Source organism: Gymnogyps californianus, chromosome 2 (genome assembly GCF_018139145.2).
Source record: "Gymnogyps californianus isolate 813 chromosome 2, ASM1813914v2, whole genome shotgun sequence".
In the NCBI taxonomy this organism is placed as follows: Eukaryota; Metazoa; Chordata; class Aves; order Accipitriformes; family Cathartidae; genus Gymnogyps; species Gymnogyps californianus.
This window is the reverse complement of record NC_059472.1, coordinates 104,705,273-104,727,750: the sequence shown is the minus strand read 5'-3', so window position 1 is coordinate 104,727,750 and position 22,478 is coordinate 104,705,273. Positions and strand designations below refer to the sequence as shown.

Genomic DNA, 22,478 nt, shown 5'->3' with positions numbered 1-22,478 from the left:
CTTGTCTCGTTTTAAAATAAGAGTCAGTGTTGGATGTTCTCACCATCTTGTCAAGGGGCACAACCAGTGTTTCCACAAATGTAAGCTCTCAAAAGCTACTGGTTCTTTGACCTGTCAATCTTCATCGAACAAGCATCCTTAGTTTTTTGGGGGAATTTGAGCCACATTCTGCTGTGTTTTGCTTGCTTTGGGTTTTTTTTTGCTTATCAATTCTCTTCTGAAGTCTGGTTACTCTGCCTTTGTCACTGTGTGGAATACCTTCACCATGAACAGCTGAGTCCTGAACTATTGTCCAGGGTTATTCTGTACAGCAGGTCTCAAAGAACTCAAGTTACTGCTAAGTAACATTTCTTTTTTGACCTGTTCCTCAAAATATACGAACAATATGAATATAGACTAAGATTGCCTGAACCTGGAGATAATAGTTTCCTTATTTTTTCACAATACATCCTGATAATACATCCGTATGTCTGTGCAATGTAAGTGGACATTCTACAAATATACTAGAATTTAATTCTATAATGAAATCTTTTTTTTTTTAATGGAAGAGAAAATCTTGTGTGATGCATCCCATACACTACTGCATTTCTACTGGCATACAGTGGGAATGTCCACCAGTTACAATTGGTATTGATCATATTGCTGCTGCATTCTTGGCTTTATAAGTAAATGTTGGGAAATGTCATGATTTTTGTGTAAGAAAAGCCATCTGATGCATAAGATTATTGCATTCTCACTACTTAATATCCTGAAACAGAGAGATGACACTGGCTCTTGTTTTTTCTCCCCTTGTAGATAATCTGTGGAGTACCTATTCAGAAAAAGGATCAATAGTTGAGAAAAAAGATCAGCCATCAGTTGCTGGATCAGAAGAGACAAAAATGGGTGGACTCCCTTATGTATTTACAGACATCATGACCTATTTCACAATGCTTGTAGGGATTTATTTCCCATCTGTGACAGGTAGATACAACTATTTTTCTTGAGTGAGGATGTGTACTTATAGCTGAAAAAAAGATTATTTGTGTGTGTGTGTGAATGTTTATTGATGGCATATGATATTGCTAGTCTGTGTGTCCAAGTTTTATGTACCTAAAACTTTCTGGTGCTAGGGAGATATAGCTGGTGGCTGGTTATTTTAGGGGGTTATAGGACTTAAACAAGGAGTCAGTTTAAGTGCTGTTTTCTATGTCTGGAAAGAAAACAAAAGCTCCATGTGTTACTAAATGCTTACTCAAAATAAGTTGTATAACTTTATAATATTATAATCTTCAAATGCATGAGAGAACAGTTGAGTATTAAGATGATTGTTTCAGGTATTCAAGCCATGAACCGCCTGTGATTTGTTTAAATGTCCAATATTTTTTTGCAACTGTAACTAGCAGAGACTTTTTTGTCAAGCTTAAAAATTAGATTAGTTGTATATCATTTTCCTTGGGTCACATTTGACTGAAATAGCCAGAGACATCTTTCTTCAAAAGTCCCAGCTCAAGCAATTGTAATATCAAGTAACAAAACAGAACTCTGATAAGAAGTTGTAGCAGTGTTTGCTAGTAGAATACCAGGAGGACATATGCCTTCGTATTCTTGTCCCCCACTGTTCCCATTTCTCCGCTTCAGGCTCTTTTATCAACATCTCATCATATCTGAGCCTGTGGTTAGGGTTTCATTGCGTGGAGTTTGACAATGCTTTTGCACTGGAACGTCTTGACACTAGCTTCCACGTTTTTGCTTCCAAGAGTGGTTAGGGCAATTCTAGGAAAGATGGCAGAATTAGTCAGTTATTGTATAATTTTTTCCTCCTGTCACAGTATATGCTAGAGAATGTTTTTGTTCTCTGGTTAGATTCAAGCAGGGATGTGTACATGTGATTTCCTAACCAGTCGTCTTGTACTTCCTGCCTGCTCCTTTCTTTTTTGTTACTATATTTTTAATATTTAGTTTATTGATTTGCTTGCATATCTTATTATGTATGGTCTGTTTAGCAGAAAGTTAGTGCATTTGGTCACGCTGGTTAAAATTGCTAAATCCCATTAGTTTATAACATCCATCCCCAACGTTTTACTACTCCTGTATATTTCCCCATTTTAAAAATGATTCTGAAGTTATATTTGAAAAATATTTTTTCATTTTTTTATCTGTCTTTCCTGAGCTTTCTGGAATTTGTTCAGTCAACAATGGGTGGTAACACAAATTTCTGAATAAAATGAGGGTATAAATTGAGGATTTGTGCAGGATTATAATACATTTCTGTAGCCTGCTCCATTGGTAATAATGTGTTAGATCAGGCTTAAAGCTAAATGTTCCTATTCTATTAGTTATTTACATAGAGTTAGTATTAATTGTTTTTCTGACATATAAATTTGGTCTCTTTTTAAGGTATTATGGCAGGTTCAAACAGATCTGGAGATCTTAAGGATGCTCAGAAATCTATTCCTACTGGAACAATTTTGGCTATTTCAACTACGTCTTTTATTTGTATCCTTTATGCTGTGACTTTTTTTCCTAGTGCGCATTCTGTAGGTATAATAGTATAGTTTTTTCATTGAAAAGTCATTAGAGTTGCCTGAGTATAAAATGAATGAAATCTGAACTGAAAAGAAAGATTTTATCTTTGTCTAAAACATAAATAATATTTATAAATATTATTGAAATATATCAAATTTTATTTGTATATATAAATGTTTATATATATATTCTATATTCTACTAGTGCTTCAAATTCCAAGATATAATTGATGTTTTTAGTTAAGTGATGTAGAGGTTTTTAGCATCATGCTTCAGCTGGCAGATTGCTTTGTTATACTCAGTATAACTAGTGAAAATCTTAAACTACCAGCAATAGAAATTTAGTCCTTCAGTACCTAGAAGACACAAATGCTTATTTATATGAGAAAATATCTGTTCTGTTGCATGATGTATGAACTGGCTACTTCCAATACTTCACAAATCAACTGTGCATCAAATGCAGTCATAGAGACCATAAACTAAAAAGTTTTAGCAGGGAAGAATTAAAAAAAAAGACCACAAACCAACCAGAACAAACAAAACAACAACACCCCCCCCCATCCCCCTTCGTTATCATGGACACTTTCATTTCATCCCTAGGTGAAAAATGGTGTTTTCTCTCTCTCTCTCTCTATGATTATTTATAGTGTAATCTTCCTTCAGTCTCAGTAATAGATCTCTCCTGTATAGTGTTGTTTGGTGCCTGTATAGAAGGTGTGATATTAAGAGATAAGTAAGTCATATTCAACTTCTAATTTTACAGGGTGTATGTATGATCATGGGTTATGTTAATAGGACTTATTAATGGCTCTTCTGGGAAGTATCTATGTGATATATTTTTCTTTCGCTTAGGTTAAAACTGGAGGGAAAGTCTATCTGTTAAACTGAGTTGGCTGCAAAAACTGGTCAGGTTATCAGGCTGTATCACTTCAAGAAGCAGAAGCAGAATCCAAGATAAATGAAGTGGAACTGTCCCTAATAAAATGTTCTTGAGAAAGAAAATCATAGTTAGTATTTGCGGAGCTGATGGGTGGGGGTAAGGGGAGTGATACCACTTTGGGAGAAGTAATATGCTCCTGAGGAACAAAGACAGAAAGAGATTTTTGACAGTTACATGACAAGGAGAGTTCATGAGAGAGACTGCAATGCACCATCAGGCCTATAATTTCCACTGGATGTATGACTATTTTTTGTTTTAGAAGATCAGTTGTAGATCAGGAGTCGTGTCAGTTTTCACCCATGTAATTGCCTGAGGATATCTGAGGCACAATATGAAGCATGAAGGGAATAAATGTAATGGAGAAAAGCATGAAAGAATCTCTAGATTTTGATAAATTTCTCCCCTAGGAGAAGTTGAGTTGACTAAGATGAATCCGTTGGCAGGTTTCACATTTGTTTCCTTGCTGGTGCCTGGTTCTCTTTTCTACTAAGGCCCAAGTTTGCTTTTGGTGATGAAGCAGTGGCATTGGGGTATTGTTTGGAAGGTGATGGAGATAATGCTGAGACAACTTATTTCAAAACACAGTCTTTTAGTCTAGAAGGAAAACCATAAGTTAGAAGCTGGATTCTAATCAAAGCTAATACAAGAAGCAGCAGGGGATAATTTTTACTTTAAAATGGTATTGCTGCATCAGTGAAAATCTCTGATTTCTTTTTCTTGAAAGTAAATATACAAACCAAATCAAACTGATGCTTAAGAAATAGTAAATGAATTCAGAATTATAAATTAATGCAGAGCCAATATCTATAAACTCACATTTTTGAAAGTAATGTATTTGAAATTTACCGAGGGGAGGGGGGGTAATTTTGCAAGCTGTGAATGCAGGTGATCTGTCATTAAAGCAGCATGCATTGTAGCAAGAGCATTGAATCTATGTTCTTTCATTTACACTGCTGCCAGTTCTTGTTTGGCTGAAATCCAGCATAATAGTAAAATGTATGGATATTGGTCTGGTTTAAAGACTGTTTTTTGGGGTCTTTTTCATTATGGATTGTCATATCTGCCATGGGAAAAAGTAGGTTGTACATCTTTCAGTGTTTGCCTTTCATCTTTTCAAGTTGTTCCTACCTCGTGTTTAATTAAAACACAGGCATTAGAATTTGAATTAAGAATGAATGTGCAGCTGTATAAAAGTCATCATAGAAGCATTTTTTTTTCTCCTATATTTTTAAAGGGTGAAAATAGTATGTAGCCATGCATCCATGCTTGGGCATATGCAAAAATTTGAACACTGGCTTATTATGTTAACCTGATTACTATGTTTCTTGATCCTGCTTAAGAGCAGGTCTGAAAAGAGATAAAACATTTAATTTTTCTTAGTCTGTAGCCTTTTATTTTCTTTGGTGTTTATTTTGAAAAACCTGAAAACACTTGGGAAAAAAGAAATCATGCTATCACAGTGTAGATAGTCTTAAAATTGATTTTGGCTGCTTACTACAAAGCTAAGATGAACTACAAGAAGTTTACTTGCTTTTAAAACAAAAACATCAGTTTCATGGGGGGACAGGGGGGAAAGAACCTTTTTGTAGTTTACCCAAGATGTCTGTAAATAAACATAAATTTAATTATTTAAAAGAAAAAAAAAAAAAAAAAAGCAGTGGCATTGGATGGGACACTCAAGACTAATGAAAGCACCTCTTCCTGACTTCCCCCTGCTTGTTTGCCATAGTCATTTAAAAATTGCATCAGGTAGCATGACAGTCAGAAGGCATGTGGATAACTTGAGATGGTTGTGTCTAGTAGTTTCTCTGTTTACTTGTCCATATGTCAGTGTCATGCTGTTAAAAGGAAAGGCTAATACTTTGTTTTCTGAATCTCCTGCTTATGTCCCAGGGTATACCTGTATTACTTGTAGAACAGACTTCTGCAATCTAGTTCCTAGCAGTCACAAGGATCTAAAGGATGCATATCTAAATACTTTTGCTGTTGCTGTTAATTCTGTAAAGTTTGCCAAGATACCTGATAATTGCTGCATGTCTGCTTAGAGGCAGTACTTATAATGAATCTATTATAATATGTTTTCTTTAAAACAGCAGAATAAAGAGAAATTGGTTGGTTGGGAAATCCTATAGTGCATACTGTGACATGGTGTTTATTGTTGAAAAGTGCTGTTGTGCAAAAAGATTGAAATGTGGGGGGTGAAGTTATAGTAAAAGTCATTTTAATGCTTACTGGTTTTTTTCTTTTCCCTCCCCCCCGCTTCCCTAAGGTTTGGAGAAGCAGTTAATGGAAATCTAGTGGTTGGTACGCTGGCCTGGCCTTCTCCATGGGTTATTGTGATTGGTTCATTCTTTTCAACATGTGGTGCCGGTCTCCAGAGTCTCACTGGTGCACCCCGTCTGTTGCAGGCCATTGCAAGAGATGGCATTGTGCCATTTATTCAAGTGAGATTTCTTTTTTCTTTACAGTACTTCAAATATGGGTTATATTTTGACAGAAAAATGAAGCATTATTTCTGCTATTCCTGTAGAACTGTGAGGAAAAGATTTGGAGCTCAGTTCTAATTGTATACAATAATAGATCAAGCTATTGTAGGACAAAGTTTGAATGTGGATATTTCTGTGCAATGCAATTTAACTATTTTTGTTCTTACACATAACAGGGGTTCAAAACTGAGAATATAAATCTTCTATAAATGGAAATAAATGAACTAAGAAGCAACTAACAACTGAACTTCTTGACTCCAGGCTGTGTTTACAACTTGCATTTGTGAACAGAGTTGATTTCTCTGTGGAATCTCACTGTGGAACTGCATGATACTTCTCATATCATAGAGATACAATTCTAATTTTTATTCATTTTTGTAAGCTAAAGGAAGTCAACAAAGATGTAACAATAGAATTCTATCCCATGACTCTGAACATTAAGATTGTTCCGACATCCCTGTGCGTGTTTTAAAAATAAATGAACCCGTTTTTTTCTCAAAGGAAGTGAGTAAGGGAGCTGGCAAACAGAAGAAAATAAGAACTCTTGCTGGAAGATATTTAATACAATTGCTGGGCTGCATCTGCGAAAACTAGACAACTAGACTTGCGTTAAAAATAAATAAATAAAATTCCAAAAGATGATAATGTCTAGAGAGAAAAGCTGTGATTTCTGTGGTGAAGTTTGGAGTTTGAAAGCTTACCTCAAATTGCCAAGAATAGCCAACAGGTGCACAGCACTGATAACCTACCAAGAACAGATTCAAGTATAAAAACCAGGATTATGTCTGAGTAACTATGAATATTTTGGGAAAAGAGTTAGGGGACAGTTGTCAAATTTAGCACACAGAAAGAAATTGCAGATAGCACAGACACTGAAGGTAGCTAGGGCTGAATTTAGGAGAATAGGCTGTTCTGTATGGAGAGAGTCCTGAGGACGATTTGGAGCACTGGTTTGTTTTTATATATCTCTTTGGGAGGTTTATATCATTATTTTGATACCTAAGTTATGTGACCAAATTTATGTTTGAGTATTCCCTACTTTACCCACACTTACCTCTGGAGTCTTGGTCAGATGTGTGCTCTAGGTCACTGTCTCACATCTGAGGTTGGTGTAGTATGTTATGTTAAACATGGGCCATTATTCTTGGTGAATAACTTAAAACTCTCTTCAGACATATCTGTAATCTATCTGCAGTGAGGGCTAGGTATAGAATAGCAGCAGCTTGGTTTGGTTCCCGAGTTTGGGGGAAGCCTACAATGAGTCAACACGTTGATGTGTGACTTGAGGAGAAAATTCCTCAACTAGGAATTCCTCAGCATTCCACAGCCTGGGACTATTATGAATGGTGGGTTAGCTGGAGAATTTGAGTGGGGTTGGGGGGGAAACATCTGAGGAGGAGGGAGATGTGCAGAATATGTGGGAATGGGAAAATAAGAGAGGAAAGGACTTGTGTGAAGAGAGGGAAGGAGTGCACAGGGAATGGGTTAGAGGAGATGGTTGGAAAAGCTGAGAAGCAAAGCAAAATGAAGAGGTAATGCTAGTGGCTTTGGGGAGGTGGGTTGTCTCTTGTGTTGTGGGGTTTTTTTGTTGTGGGTTTTTTTTAAAGGCAGATCATACTGCTGTTGCCAACTTTTTTCTCAGCCTTTAATCACTTGGTTCCATTCCGCTGCTGCTTCCCTGGTCTGTCTGCTAGTGCCTAGTCTCAGTAGGGCTATATCCTTGATATTTTCTCTTAGGTCCTTCTCTTTTCTTGGGCTGGAGGGGAGAATGGTCACCGAAATGTACGCTAGTATTGCTGCTGGAAGCAGGAGCCAGAAGGGTTAATGAATCAAGAAGTAAACAAGTTAAAAAGACAGCAGCTGCTGCTTCTGCAGCCCCTCTGCTGCCTGAATGTTCTGCCAGCAGCACTTGCAACAGTGCTACTGCTAGCAGGAAATGCAACTGCTCTGTCTCCGATTCTACTGGCTTTAGCTGCTCTGCACCTACAGTATTGGCAACTTGTTCATTGAGAAAGTTATATCACCATTCCCTTGGTTTGGGAGCATCTTTTCTACCAGGGGTGGAGAAAGATGATGAGGATGTGCAAGAACGTCAAACATGCTGCTGCTGCTTTATTTCACAGTTGAGACCAGTGGCATGTTCCCTGACTTGCAAGACCTATATTTGTAACTGGAAGTAAATACACTAATTATGCTGGGGTGGGGGGACAGAATCATGATGGACTTTGACTTGAGTGGGAAGGGGTTGTAATGCAATAAATTGTAAATGCTGGGTTGTATTGAGAGAGACAAACGAAAAATTTCACTTTGGTCTGAAGTAAAAATTTGGTACTTGGTGAGAGGGTGACAGTATGATTCCATCTTATCAGGGTTAGATTTGAAAGGAGTGAAGAATTGGAAGGAAGAAATTTACATAGTTTGGGAAGTGGGGGAAAGGCAATCCAAGAGAAGCAGGATGTTTGAAGAGGGATTTGAGACTTGAAAAGTGCTTGCACTGCTGCTACATGAACAATCAAGGAAATGAATGCAAGGAGATTAATATAGGGGCAAGAGTGTGACATTTTTAAGAAAAAACCAAAAGACTTGAAATATGAGCAGAAAAAATGCCATTTTAATATAAGGGAAAGGAAGATTGATGGATGACAGAAAGCTAAGGGAAGAAGACAGTATGCAGAACAAGTGAGGTGAAGAACCTAGACGTTTGGAAAGGAAGCCATTATGGAAAACAGGAGTGAGGGTTTAGTCTTTATAGTTGTATGGAGGAATATGGAGGAGAATAAATACAGCTGGAACTTCAGGTGAGGCATTTTGCCATTTATTACCAGTATAGCTGGATAGAATTCTCCCCAAAGGAAACTACCACATGCAAAATGATTTTTGGTAGGGCTCTGTGCAGGATCATAGGCTTACCTAAGTCCTCTTTAAAGATCAATATTTATAAGTACTGAGTTGATGCCTATTTTGTATGTTACAAAAAATACTGCCCTCAACTATATTAGCTTTTTATAGACTAAGCATAAATCTCTGATGCATGTAGATTTTAAGTTACTTAAGATTATTTCAACAGCAACAGTACTTTAACATAATGTAGTCATTGCTTATTTTAGTAAACATTTTTCATATTGGAAATGTGTGTTTTTGCAATGTTGTTTGTGGCTTTTTGTAGTATAGATTGCTTCATTTTCCTTTAACTAATGACTATTTTTGGTTCCAGTTAAAGTTAGTTTGTGATCTGCAGCATATTTCATAACTGTGTAATAAACAACTTTCCCTAATCTTACTGTTTACTTGAATTGGACTAGGTATTTGGTCATGGAAAAGCAAACGGAGAACCAACTTGGGCTCTGCTCCTTACTGCTGGTATTTGTGAAATAGGAATTTTGATAGCCTCATTGGACAGTGTAGCACCAATTCTTTCAATGTAAGTATGAACGTGATGTTTTGTGTTCTTAAGCTAAATAGTATTTTATTTTTATATTAACTAGGTAATGGTTTTTCTTTTTGAAATAATACATGCTAGGCTTTGTTTTCTAACAGGTTATATTCATATTTGATCCTGGAGATAATACAAAACAACAAAATGTTTTGGCTGGAACTAATTTCTTGGCACAAAAAACTTTTTCCATGACAGAGTTCTTGAATGCTAGTAAAAATATGTTCAACTTCTAAAAATCTGGGTTTTAAAATAAAAATTCCTGCTATTTTAGCTCAAGTGCATCTAATAGACACAGTCAAAACAATTTAATGTCTTAGGGTATGAACTGAACTTTATTTTACTGACTTTGTCTTGGAAGTTTATCCCATGTGTTATGGGTTGGCCCTGGTAGGCAGCTCAGCCGCACACATCTGCTCGCTCACTCCCCCCCAGTGCGATGAGGGAGAGAATCAGAAGGGTAAAAGAGAGAAAACTCGTGGGCAGAGATAAAGAGAGTTTAGTAGGTAAGGCAGAAGCTCTGTACACAAGCAAAGCAAAATAAGGAATTCGTTCACTATTGATAGGTAGATGTTTAGCCATTTCCAGGAAAGCAGGGCTTCACCATGTGTAAGTGTTACCTGGGAAAACAAACACCATTAAGTCCAAATGTCCCCTCTTCTTCCTCCTTTCCCTGAGCTCTTACAGCTGAGCATGATGTCATACAGTATTGAATATCCCTTTGGTCAGTTGTGGTCAGCTGTGCGAGCTGTGTCCCCTCCCCAAGACTACTTGCTGGCAGGGCAGCAAGAAAAACAGAGAAGGCCTTGATGGCTGTGTAAGCACCACTCAGCAAGAGATAAAACATCCCTGTTATCAACCCTTTTGCTAACAAATCCAGAACATAGAACCATATGAGCTACTATGAAGAAAATTAACTCTAGCCCAGCCAAAACCAGTACACCGTGATTGTCAGTTGTTTGCTATATTTTCTCTGACCTCTTTGTTTGAGGCTCTATATTATGCTAATACCATGTTTTGAGGCCTAACATTCTACAAGTATTAATTTAATCTGTCTTGTGTTCTATTAGCCACTGTGACCACAGTGTACGAGTTCCTACCCCTTTTTTGGATTGCGTTCAGCCTTGTAATGCAAATCTGTCTAGTTAATTTCCTATTGGAAAATGCTCTTTGTTTGTTTGTTTTTTTTTTCTTAACAGGTTTTTCCTTATGTGCTATATGTTTGTAAATCTGGCTTGTGCAGTTCAGACGCTTTTACGGACTCCCAACTGGAGACCTCGTTTCAAGTATTACCATTGGTAGGGAATATTCCTTCATTCAGAAGAGATAAAACTAATTATGCAGGCTGAAATTGTTGATTTTCTTGCAATAATAAAACAAAATCCACTTTCTGACTTAAATGAGTTATAAGATGATTCATGCACTTCAATACTCTAACAGCAACATCTGTTTTCACGTGTTTGGAATAGGGCTAGTAATAGCTGTGATCATGAAAACATGTGGATAATGTAGAGGGTTTGCGAAGGGGCTACAAGATGACATTTAATATTGCTCATAAGCCAGATCTTCAGAATATGTGAAAATGAAGATAGAAAAAAAATACAATCTGTCTTTATATATAGATAAGGAGAACTGGTAAAAATGTTCAGGAAGGCCGATGACAATTTTCATTTTAGTTATGCAAAAAAAATATACAAAACCAAAACATGTACAGAAAAAAATCTCATTTAATATACATCAATTGGCTCTTCAACGATATGATCACTGTTTTTAAAATGTCATGCTTTGGACATTGCATTTAATAACTGAAGTAGACAAGTGGATACTTGACAAAGTAAAGGCCAATTATACAAAAAGTGTGGGTGTGTTTTTGTTTAGTTTTTTTTTAAATGGCTTAAGAGTTCAAACATTTCAAACTAAGATTGGGAAGCTTTTTGATATTTTTTACTGAATGTTAAAAATACATATGCTTGTTTAATTAACAGTAATTCTATTGAGACATTTTAGTGCTGAAATGCCTTGAAGACTAAGCCTTTAGGAGATAACCTGGCCTGATTCTAGGATGTAAGAGTTACTTATTATTTTTCCTTCTAAAGAATTGAGTGAAAATGAAATGTCATGGGCTTAGCCATGAAAAATCTTTTTGAATATGCTCAGTAGGCGCTTACTAGTTTGACACCTAAACCTCCAAATCCAGCAGTGCCTGTTGTTTAGTATTGTTTGAGAATTTTTTTAAGCTTAAATTCAAATCAACACTAAGTGAGTGATAGCAAAGTGTTTTGAAACTGACCTTACTTGGAGGTACAGACAGAGTTTCAGAACTGACAATTGTAGTAAATCTATTGTTATATCTAGTTCAATTGTATTATTTGTGTCACACAAAGGTTCAGAATGTAATTTTTTTTATAAACTAAAATTGGGACAATGTATTTTTATTTATATAGTAGCTATGGAAATGGCCTTTGAAGAAGAAAGGCCTTTCTGGAAGTTAACTTAAGTAAGAAATTGACTTTGTAGAACATTTGCATGCCTATTTAAAAAAATGGAAAACAATGGTTTCTTTTAGGACTCTTTCATTCCTGGGGATGAGTTTATGTCTTGCCTTGATGTTCATTTGCTCTTGGTACTATGCTTTGATTGCCATGCTAATCGCAGGATGTATATACAAATACATAGAATATAGAGGGTAAGACCATATATCTTATTTATTCTCTATTTAATATCTTTAACATTCAGCAAAAAGCACTTTTGTATAAAATAGATATAACTAAAGTAATAGAATTAAGAGTATGCCTTGAAACAAGGTAAGATCCCGTCTCTGTTAAGGGCTGTAAGTTTTCAGGTTCTAATGTCTCTGGAAGCTCTGTTCCAAACTCCTCGACAGCCAGAACTAGTCAAAATAAGAACCAATAAGGCTGGGAAACTTTCATTTGAGCTGAGATTATGGTGTAAAGCTTTGGCACTTCAGGAACATCACCTTTTAACATCAAGCAGCAACTATTACAACACTGCTACCTTATTGTTAACTTGTGCTAGAGCCCCAAAACTCTACTCTTTTGTGTGGACTTCAGCACTTTTTAGAATGAAGCCTACTGAACAATCCAGAGCACCCACTGAAAACTGCCTATTTTCTGAAGGCTTCGATAATCTTCAAATTGCAACATACTTTGCATTGTGTGCATGTGACAAGGGACAGATCCAGAGCCACACCTGTAAGAAATGCTGTGTGAGTAGGAGACTTAAAGAGCATGCTGAGTTCATTAAAAACAAACAAAAAACAACAAAAAACCCAAACAAACCACAAAACCCAACAAAAAAACCCCCACCAAAGAACCCCCAGCTAAACAACATATCCAAACACTAGAGGTGATTATGATCAGTAATGTGTGTGCTTTCCTGTTCTAAGGAAAGATACCCAATGCTGACAGATTCTAGTCAAGAGAAATAGTAAGGTCTTGGAGCAGGAAACTGAAGCGAGGCCGGTTGTTTTGATGAAGGATTAAGTGCAGGTCTTAAGTGGATCAGCTGGTATAAACTGCTCCACCTTGTGGGTTCTCCATCTTTTAATACCTCCCTTTCCAGATTAGATGCTTTCCTGGATTGTAACAGCTCCATTTACTGGGTTAGTTATAAGGAAATTAATTTGCCTATTTTAGCCAGGACGTCAGAACAGATGATAACAGTTCTGCTTGTCTCTGTGTGTGTGTATGTAGGTATGCACATACATAAAATTATATGTACATCCAAATTCGTATACAGGATCTGCAAGTGTTGGCACAGAGCCAGCACGTCTACCCTGTAGAAAGAGATTTTTTTTTTTTGCAGAAACAGGGCTGATTTGGCGGTGGGGAGAAACTCACCCTGAAATGGTCTAAAAACTGCTGTCTGGAGAAAACCTCAGTTTTTATTTTAATTTTTGCGTAACTAAGTAAAAGGAACTTTACATGATTGTGCTGTCTGTCAGGGTACCTTTTAATTGCCACGTTGTTCTTTAATAGCTTTTGAATTCAGTTTGGCTTATTATTTCATCTAAAGTTCGAAAGAAGGCTAGAGGTGACAAAGTTCAGTGAGAATTCATGAATGGAAATAAGAGGGAGGGGGAGGGCAAGGGAGATGGACCCCCTGCTGTAGTAGAATCCCCACAAAGGAAAAGGCTGTGTTAGCCTAACAGCTCTTTCTTATTTGGTTGGCCACCTGGCATAGAGCCTAGCTTTGTATTGGGAGAGAGAGGAGTGGAAAGCGTAGGGAGATTGAAAGTGGTCAGGAGGGCAGATAAAGCTTTAGGCTCATGTGGGAGAGAAGCTGGGAAGGAAAGGAAGTGGAGAAAGCTGTAGTGATGGTGTTGGGGGGAAGGTATAACACACTAATCCATACAGTGTCAAGTTTCACTTATCCATTCTGCTGCTTTAGAAGAATTCCTTTTACGTAGCCCTCACTTCTTATTCATTCTAGCGCTTAAAAGCAACTTAAGTAGCTCTCATGATTACAAAGAAGCTTTTGAAGTATGACTAAAATAGACCATCATAAATATTAATAAATACTTAATAAATAGTTCTCTTGAAGGGGCCTGAGACTGCTTCATCTTGGTTAGTCTTCATTCTTGATTTTAAATCTGCAAGATGAGGTTTTTTCATGCGTTCATGCAAAAAAGTGTTCATTTTTTATGCCCATTACCCCTCACGTGAGGAAAAAAAGTGCTTAATTAGTATAAATAAACAGGACCCTGTTAACTGAATCTCTTCTGCACCCTGAAGAGCGGAAAAAGAATGGGGTGATGGAATCCGAGGACTGTCTCTGAATGCAGCTCGCTATGCTTTGCTTCGTGTTGAAGATGGTCCTCCTCACACCAAGAACTGGAGGTAAGTCCTACAGCTGAGAATATGGGCACATGAACTTGAACTTAAATCCATGTGGTGTTGACATAGTTTTCCAAAGTGCAGAAGAATTTTAATGTTTGATTACTTATAGATTTTCAGATTCAAAGGAACAGTTATCATTGAGTCCCACTGTCTCTACGGAAGAAATGCTGCAATTCCATAAGGGTTTTTTTTTTTGTGCTTCTATATATGTTCACTCTGAAATACATTGTATAAATATACAGAGGATCCATTATTTGTTTAAATTCAATTTTTGTGGCAATCTTTTTTATATAGCTTCATTTAATAGTACCACTTTCTAAATTGCTTGGATATCATTAAAACAGAATCTCACATTTGCTGTCTATTTGTATGTAATGGGGTTAGTTGTCCCCTACTATTTTTGCAATATATTCTTGTTAAACTATCCATTTTCTCAAAGCCAACACAAAAATTACTTAGCATTGAAACACAAAAGGGTGTTTGCACATAGTCACTTCTGATGAACATAATGCAAATCAGAAGAACTTTGATCAGTGGAACACACAAAAAAGAAATTGTCACTAAATGTGGTACTTCAGTTATAGTCACTGCTCTGTGATAGTATCCCTGGGTGCATGCACATGCAATGGTCCATTGCCCTTCAGTGTAACAGCATTATTTTACCATTTGTCATGGGATTGACGCACATAAGCGGTTACTATGGAATACATGAGCCGCTGCCTTTATCTGTGTCTGAACTTGGCGTCTCAGAGGCACCAATGTAATGTAGTAGTCACTAAGAGCATTCCTGTTAAATGTCTGACATCGCTTCAGTGCCAGATGAGTTATCCTTCTATTGTGTCAACGTAATTGCTAGAACTGGAACTTCTTTTAACGTCTTCAACTGTGCTGGTTTTGAGGTGGGAACTACGCTCCAACTCTTCGTTGTTCTTTTGAATTTGTAGTAATGGCAGGAAAATTATAAAATGTTGGTTTGAGAAGAATAAGCAGATTGGATGTTGACTAAAGGAAACAGTTTGCATCCTCACCAAGTATGCAGTTGATACTGAACTTGGGGTGCTATCAGTGTGGTTAAGGGTTCTTTTGGAAGGACCTAAGCAGGTAGAGGAATGGGTCGACAAGAACATCATGAAAATCCAGAAGGACAAGTGCAAAGTCCAGCACCTGGGACAGGCTTGTCCAGTGCAATGGCACAAGGCTGGGAACCTGCTCTGGTGAAAAGGACCTGTGGTTCCCAGTAGATAGGAAGCCAGCAGTGTGCCTTGACAGTGACATGCTGGACTGCATCAACAGGAGCCTAGCTAGTATATTGAGAAGTAAATGTATTGGGAAATAATATTCCTCTTTGCTCAGCACTCATTAGAATATATCTAGAATATTGCATCCAGTTTTAGGCACCTAATATAGGAAAGAGATCAATAAGCTGGAGGGAGTTCAGCAGAGGACCACCAAGAACATGATAAAATGGAGAAAGGAAGGAAAAAAAAAAAAATTGAGGTGATGATCATTAAGCATTGAAGAGGTTACCCAGAGGGGATATCATCTCTGTCTCTGGAGGTTTTCAAAGTCCAACTGGATGGAGCTGTAAACAATCTGGTGTGCATTCTATGTTTAACCACTTCAAGCAGCGGGTTGCACTAGGTGACCGTGGAAGGGTGATAATTCTGATTCAGTTATTTTCTTGGTAAAACTATTCTTTACAGTAGCTTTTCTGAATGGTGGTATGGTGGCTCATGTAGGTATTCTGTACCTGAAGCGCTGGTGCTATTGCAAACTGTGGCTTCCTTGCTTGATGGTTGAATGTTTTCCACTGAATTAAGCACTTTAACAATTAATAAAATGCAGATTATTTTATTTTTCTGATTCTTTCTTGCTTTTCTATATGTATATGTGCGTGTTTAACTTTTGGGGTTTTTTTGGCAGACCTCAACTTTTGGTCTTGTTAAACTTGGATAGTGAGCAGCTGGTGAAACATCCTAGATTGCTTTCTTTCACCTCTCAGTTGAAGGCTGGTAAAGGACTGACTATTGTGGGCTCTGTGCTTCAGGGAATCTACTTGGATAAATGTACAGAAACTCAGAAAGCTGAAGAGGTATGTAAAAGACAGCTTACAAACACTTGTAACTTCCATTGGCATTTAAATGTTGAATCTGGATAACTCGTATCTTGAATTAGAACAGACTGTTGTAAAGTATTGAATAAAACGTCAGTTTTTACTATCAGCACAATCAATGATTATACATAAAGAATAGGTTGGTGCGTGTAGCAAAATGTTTTATAAAATTTCCCAATAGGATGAGACAATGCTGGTACTTCTTAGCTTTTTATTTTCTGTAATGTTGAGAGCCCTGGGCTCACAATCAAATTACATTCTTGAAAAAGCCAAATGATAGATTTTTAACAAATTCCCTTAGAAAGAAAACAGATTTATTTAACAAAAAAATTTAACATTTATCTAACAACTGCAGATGTGTTTGGCATAATTTCATTCTCTGGATGTAAACATGGTATTATTTTCTACATTGTCCTAGAAATACACAGCAGAGCTAGGAGTAGGAGCAGTCTTTGCCGGAATCCTACTCTGTTGCTTAACTGTAAACAGCATCCTTCTTGACATCTTCTACTTTCTTTCTCTTTTTTCCTTTCCTATTTATCCCATATCTCCAGAGAAGGTAAGATGAGGTAGGAAAAAATAGTCAGTTGCCGTGTAATCTAAGACGACATCTAACTGTGCTTGCAAAGACAAGTGAATTGAATTTGAATGTTTCTCTCTTTTTTCCTGACGACTTGTCGGTATTTGACTGTGCTGCCCGATTGGAAATACATAGACATTTTTGTGGGAAGCCCTTGAAAATACCTGAACTTAATTTGAAATTGTCCCCTGAAGGAAAAAGGGAAGTTAATAGCCTGAGCTTCTGCAGATCCATTGTTCCTACAGTTTGGACTTTCAATGCAAAACAAGTTTCCCTTTTTGTTTGGTCTTAACCAACTTGTGGACTTCTTTGTTTAATCCAGTGTTGGGGTAACTCGGTATAGATAATTACATTTGCTTACCTACGCAAACTCTCCTACTCCTAACTTTATAGTTAGGAAACAATATAGGGGAATATATAGGGGAAACATTTTTAGAAAATGCCGTGTTTCGTGTATTTTATTGAATACTACTGAAAAATCTGTTGCCTTTAGAAAACTCCTATAAAGCCTACTCCAAAAGTAGGCTTTGATTGCCATTGTATCTTCCAGAACTGGTTAATATCGTCAGTGTTGTTGAAAAGAGTATCACTGGAAACGTCTGCTATTTTGATCCAAGTCATCTTCAAAGCTGTGTAAAAATATCGTGTAAAACGCCTGTCATTTATTTGGACTTGGTATCTCTAAAACAGATGAGCATTTGAGATGTTGAAATGGACTTAACAAAGCTAACTGCCCCTTTTGTGCCAGCTTTCTTTTTTCTTCCTCTTGGTATTCAGGCTTGTCCCTAGTGGTTTTTAAAATAACAAAGTATGAAGCCAGATGGCCTAGCCGATATCACATGAAAAGGCTCCAAGGGAGCAATTAGCTTGAAAACGTGGTGGAAAAAGTCTAGCAACGGTATATTGTGAAAGTAATTGTTATTAAGCTGCTGTTATCAACACGCGTGAGTAGAAAACGAGACCAAGAATACAATCAGGCCTCTGAAATAAAACAAAGAAAACCTTTGAACGGAAACTGTTTGCCCATGAGGATTTGAAATGTTACCTATAGTTGGCTTAACTTGAAGTCAACTACTTTTTTGAGAGATGGAACAGGAATGGATTTAAGGGAGACCTACTCCCCGGGTTCTCTAGAAAGTCAGGCCTGGTGTTAAGATCGAGGAAACTGTTGCTTTTAAAATGGAAATGAAGATGAATTGTAAAAGTTTGAGGGTCTGGAGGCCTCATTGGTTTTGGAAAGTTTCAACTAGAAAATGTTTCTGGAAGATTTGTAGGAAATCAAGATTTCTCCTGCCTGTCTTCTAAAAAGAAAAAAGCATCTGTTTAAGCTGATATGCCCTCGCAGATATTGTTTGCACAGACAGACTTGTTGAGTTTGCTACCAAATTCTCTGAAGACTTTTTTTCTCTACTAAACAGAACTTCTGATGTGAAGCCACACTGAGCCAGTGCCAGGCATTCTGTGATCAAATCTGTTCCTGGTGGTTTTTGATGGGCGTTTTGGTGCTTCCAAAATTCCAAAGTTCGATGTGCTGGTTCTTCCTTCTGACACCATGCTGATCTCCCACACAAGTCACTGTTAATGATGGGATTGTTAAAGCGTGCCATCAAAACACAGTAAATGCCAAAGCTGATGTTTCCTAGTCAACCTTGATACCATTTGGAATGCTACTTTTGAATTACTTGGTTATGTGTCTGTATGTTTGTCAGTGTTTAAGTGAAGGGGAGCCATGCTGAAATTAAAGGGGTGTGGGAGATTTAATCTAGCCAGTTTATCTTGTCGTTATTCCGCCAGTGATTCCAATTGTCTCCTGCACATGTATCTTTCCACGTTGGGAGCCGATAAATAAAGAATGAGCCTCTCAATGTCAAAGTTGCTTAAGGAGCTTTGGTGGCCTCTTCTTCTAGAGTCCTTGGCATCACGTTTTTCCAAACCCTTTAAATTCCAGAAGAAAGGACTTGTCGTTCCAAACATACAGTGCTTTGTCAGTCAGCAGTTTTGACTTTACCTGAAGCAGTGTTACTTTATTTATCTTGGTCCATGTGGTCCATTTTACTCGTGTCTTGTTCATTCTTCTTTGGAAAGAAAAGGCTGAATAATTGAAGTAATGAAAAACCTGTGCGTGGTGTCCTTTGGGGAGGTGGGTGTTTTGGGTTTTAGTTGTCATAGAATCACGTTCAGTCTTTTGGAATTAGCAGTTTCTTGATGTTGGTGGTACATTGTAGCTAACGTTTTGCTCTTATTTAGTGCTGTTACTCCTCATGGTGTTTATTACCAGTGTTGATGACTGTGTTTTCCCCACGTGTAATCTTCCTTTTGCAGAACGTTAAGGCCTTAATGGGAGTAGAAAAGACTAAAGGATTTTGCCAGATTGTGGTGTCTCCTAATTTCAGAGATGGAATATCCTATTTGATTCAGTCAGCTGGTCTCGGAGGGATGAAGCACAACACAGTCCTGATGGCATGGCCACAGTCATGGAAGCAGACAGAAAATCGTTTCTCATGGAAAAATTTTGTTGGTATGTGTTTATTGACTTTCTCCTATGCTTTTGTCATGCAACTATGTAACTAACGTATTTGCTGTGTGGAGGAAATGCGATGCTGAACAGCCAGTGGACAATTGACTATTTCCCCACATCCAGTTTCCTGTGGAGCGGGTTTTCTCAGCCCTCAGTCTCTTCAACCACGGCTTCTCTTGTTCTTCTCCCAAGCGGGTTAGTCACTAAGCCCAGGGTGTTCCTCTTTTGCCTCAGCAGAATCTGGGAGGATTTAAGCTTTTGAGTTTAAAACAGAAACAACAGCTGTGAATGAAAACCAGAGGTTCTTGATCAAATGTCTTGTTTCCCCTTGCAGACACTGTACGAGAAACGACAGCAGCTCAGCAAGCACTGTTGGTGGCTAAAAACATTGACTTATTTCCAACAAATCAAGAACGTTTTACTGAAGGCAACATAGATGTGTGGTGGATTGTTCATGATGGTGGTATGCTGATGTTACTGCCTTTTCTCCTTCGACAGCACAAGGCAAGGACAACAGAAAATGGCTGGGATTTCATTTTCTAGCAACGGATGGTTCTAAGGGTTTCTAATGAAATACTCTTTCACCTTGATAGAGTTACGCATGGTGATGGCAATCAGTGTGTCACAAATTGTTACAATGGGTCTTTTTGATAGGTTTGGAGAAAATGTAAAATGCGCATCTTCACTGTCGCTCAAATGGATGACAATAGCATTCAAATGAAGAAGGATCTTCAGATGTTCTTATATCATCTTAGACTGAATGCTGAAGTCGAAGTTGTTGAAATGGTACGTCGCTGCGTATTTTTTTTAGGTGCCACTGAGACTAAACTTGGGAAAATGGATTTAGCATTTTTGAAACTAAGAGATGTTAGCCCAAATATAAAAAGGGGAAGATTGCAGTCCCACCAGGAACAAGAAGTTGTTTAAAGCAGCATTGTCTTACCCTGTCACAATGCTAGTGTGTGTGGTAGTGAGTGTAATGGTTTTGTCAAGCAGAGCTGAGCCATTTTGAAGTGTCAATGCCGACTTTGTTTACGAGGACTAGTCCATAGAGATAGTTCATTCAGGAAGGAAAAAGCTTGAATTTTTAGCAGGCAGTGAAATGGAAGGCTGAATGTGCTTAATCTAATAATCCATGGCATCCGGCATGAGGGAGGATGAACATGTCCGTCTCTCCAACTGCTGTACGAGTATCTCTCTGGAATAAGGGATCCCTAGGCCCCCGTGGGAGTGTGTCAGTTGTTTTTGGCATTGCCAGCCTCTTTGGCACTGAACAGCAAGACAACATAGCTACAGAGCCACAAGTCAAATAGTGACAAAATGCATTTTGTCACACTTCTCTCCCTTTTTCAATACCGGTCGTAAACCGGTGAAGAGAAAGGACTAGAGCTGTAGGCTGTCTAGACCTGCTTTTGTTGGCAACTAAGGAAAACCTTCATTATTTCCAGCACTCAAAGGTGACTAGCGTAATGTCCAAAGTAAGACCAAAAAACCTTTTAAACTCATAAACATGAAGTGGGATGAAGAAGATGGGTCAGCTGGTTCAAAACTTCTACCACCACCATTTCCTGGAAGGAACAAAACCTACCAAAAAGACTTAATGTGCTAATCAGCCACAAAGCAAATTTTAAGAATCGTTTAAATGACTTGTGAAAAAAATGACTTCTGAAAAATGGGGTTAGTATTTTGAACTAGGAAGTAAGATAAATCCTTTTACTTACTTATTTAAGTTTTGTTTTGCTTAGGGTACTGAATATAGAAGACTAAAATGCTGTGGCATGTGCAGGTGAAAGAAGACGAACAGTGCGCCATAGAAAAGGCTCAGCCTTGGTTGGCTTTTGAGCAGAAGACAGTATAGGAAGCATAACTTATTCTTTTCTGATGTGGGTCATATTTACCCCTGAGAATCTTCCAAAAGATCAGAGATACCTTACGAGTCAGTGGCAACACAGATGACTGCTACAGATTTTTACGTTGTATTTTGGCTTTGAGCTGATGTGAGAATATATGCCGGAGTTTCTTCATAAATGCTTCTGTTTGTGAGCCTTTTCTCACTGGTGAAAGGCCAATGTGTTATTTTGTGGCTCTAGACAGTTTTTAAGGAAACACGTGTGCACACATGCTCAGGAGGCAGCAACGCAGACCCAGTTTAAATAAGCGCTTTCATTGGTATAGTAGGATAGCTCATTGTACGAGATTGCTGTTTGAAGATGAAGTCTTAAGAATGAGGAAATGATTGATCAATTATATGCTCGGGATTACTCTCATGCCATAAATACATCTGGGACTGAACGGATGCAGGAATGAATGTGGTACGCTGTCTAAACGTTGTTGTTTTGAGTAGTACTTTTCTTCTGCGGTTTCTAATGCCAATCTCTCTTGCAGTTTGAAAATGATATTTCTGCGTTCACATATGAGAAGACACTTATGATGGAACAGCGATCTCAGATGCTAAAACAGATGCAGCTATCAAAGAATGAAAGGGAAAGAGAGGTAGGGACTTTGGCTTGGCAAGATGTTCTGTGAAAAATCTGGAAGTGGTATTTCTTGGCCGTGCCTTCTAATCAGTTTCTAACTAGTCAAAAGCTTTTATAACTGCTTTCTATGTTAGTTTCTCTAGAACTAGATTTTTTTCTTGTGGCTTTTTTGTCTACTGATAATTGTAACTTATTGTATGCCTAAGCCTTTTTGGTGGTAATCCTACAAGTCCATGGAATTCCCTTTTTTTTAATCTCTCCATATTTATTCTTTTTTTTTTTTATTTCGCAGGATTTTTTTAAGGTTCCTAAAGATGCCTTGTATTGCTAGAACAATGTGCTGCTGTAAATTCTCTTTCTTCTTATCTGCATCGCAGTAGTTTTCTTTTGATCTGAGCCTGCCTAACATCTTTTCAGTAAAAACAAGCTCTCCTGTAGTCCTTACTCAGTGTTTTTAAATTTTTCTCATTTCTTTATTGAAGACTAATATTTGTTCCAGTGGAGTTTGAGTGATTAATCAATCTACAGTAGGCTTTTAAGGATTTAACTTCCTCATGAATGCTTT

The 22,478-nt window shown here is 37.6% G+C and overlaps 1 protein-coding gene across 3 annotated transcripts in view; it reads left to right on the top strand.

Moving 5' to 3' along the window:
- The window catches only part of LOC127012847 (solute carrier family 12 member 7-like), a 68,989-nt gene that overhangs the window by 36,275 nt on the left and 10,236 nt on the right, over positions 1 to 22,478 (top strand). For all 3 annotated transcript variants that reach the window (XM_050891255.1, XM_050891253.1, XM_050891254.1), the window contains 13 exons: positions 796 to 963; positions 2,380 to 2,478; positions 3,183 to 3,240; positions 5,717 to 5,891; positions 9,236 to 9,354; positions 10,566 to 10,664; positions 11,933 to 12,052; positions 14,121 to 14,225; positions 16,149 to 16,317; positions 19,241 to 19,436; positions 19,771 to 19,940; positions 20,091 to 20,222; positions 21,822 to 21,929. In XM_050891255.1, coding sequence (XP_050747212.1) covers positions 796 to 963; positions 2,380 to 2,478; positions 3,183 to 3,240; positions 5,717 to 5,891; positions 9,236 to 9,354; positions 10,566 to 10,664; positions 11,933 to 12,052; positions 14,121 to 14,225; positions 16,149 to 16,317; positions 19,241 to 19,436; positions 19,771 to 19,940; positions 20,091 to 20,222; positions 21,822 to 21,929 — 1,718 coding nt within the window. The remainder of the gene's footprint in view (positions 1 to 795; positions 964 to 2,379; positions 2,479 to 3,182; positions 3,241 to 5,716; positions 5,892 to 9,235; positions 9,355 to 10,565; positions 10,665 to 11,932; positions 12,053 to 14,120; positions 14,226 to 16,148; positions 16,318 to 19,240; positions 19,437 to 19,770; positions 19,941 to 20,090; positions 20,223 to 21,821; positions 21,930 to 22,478) is intronic.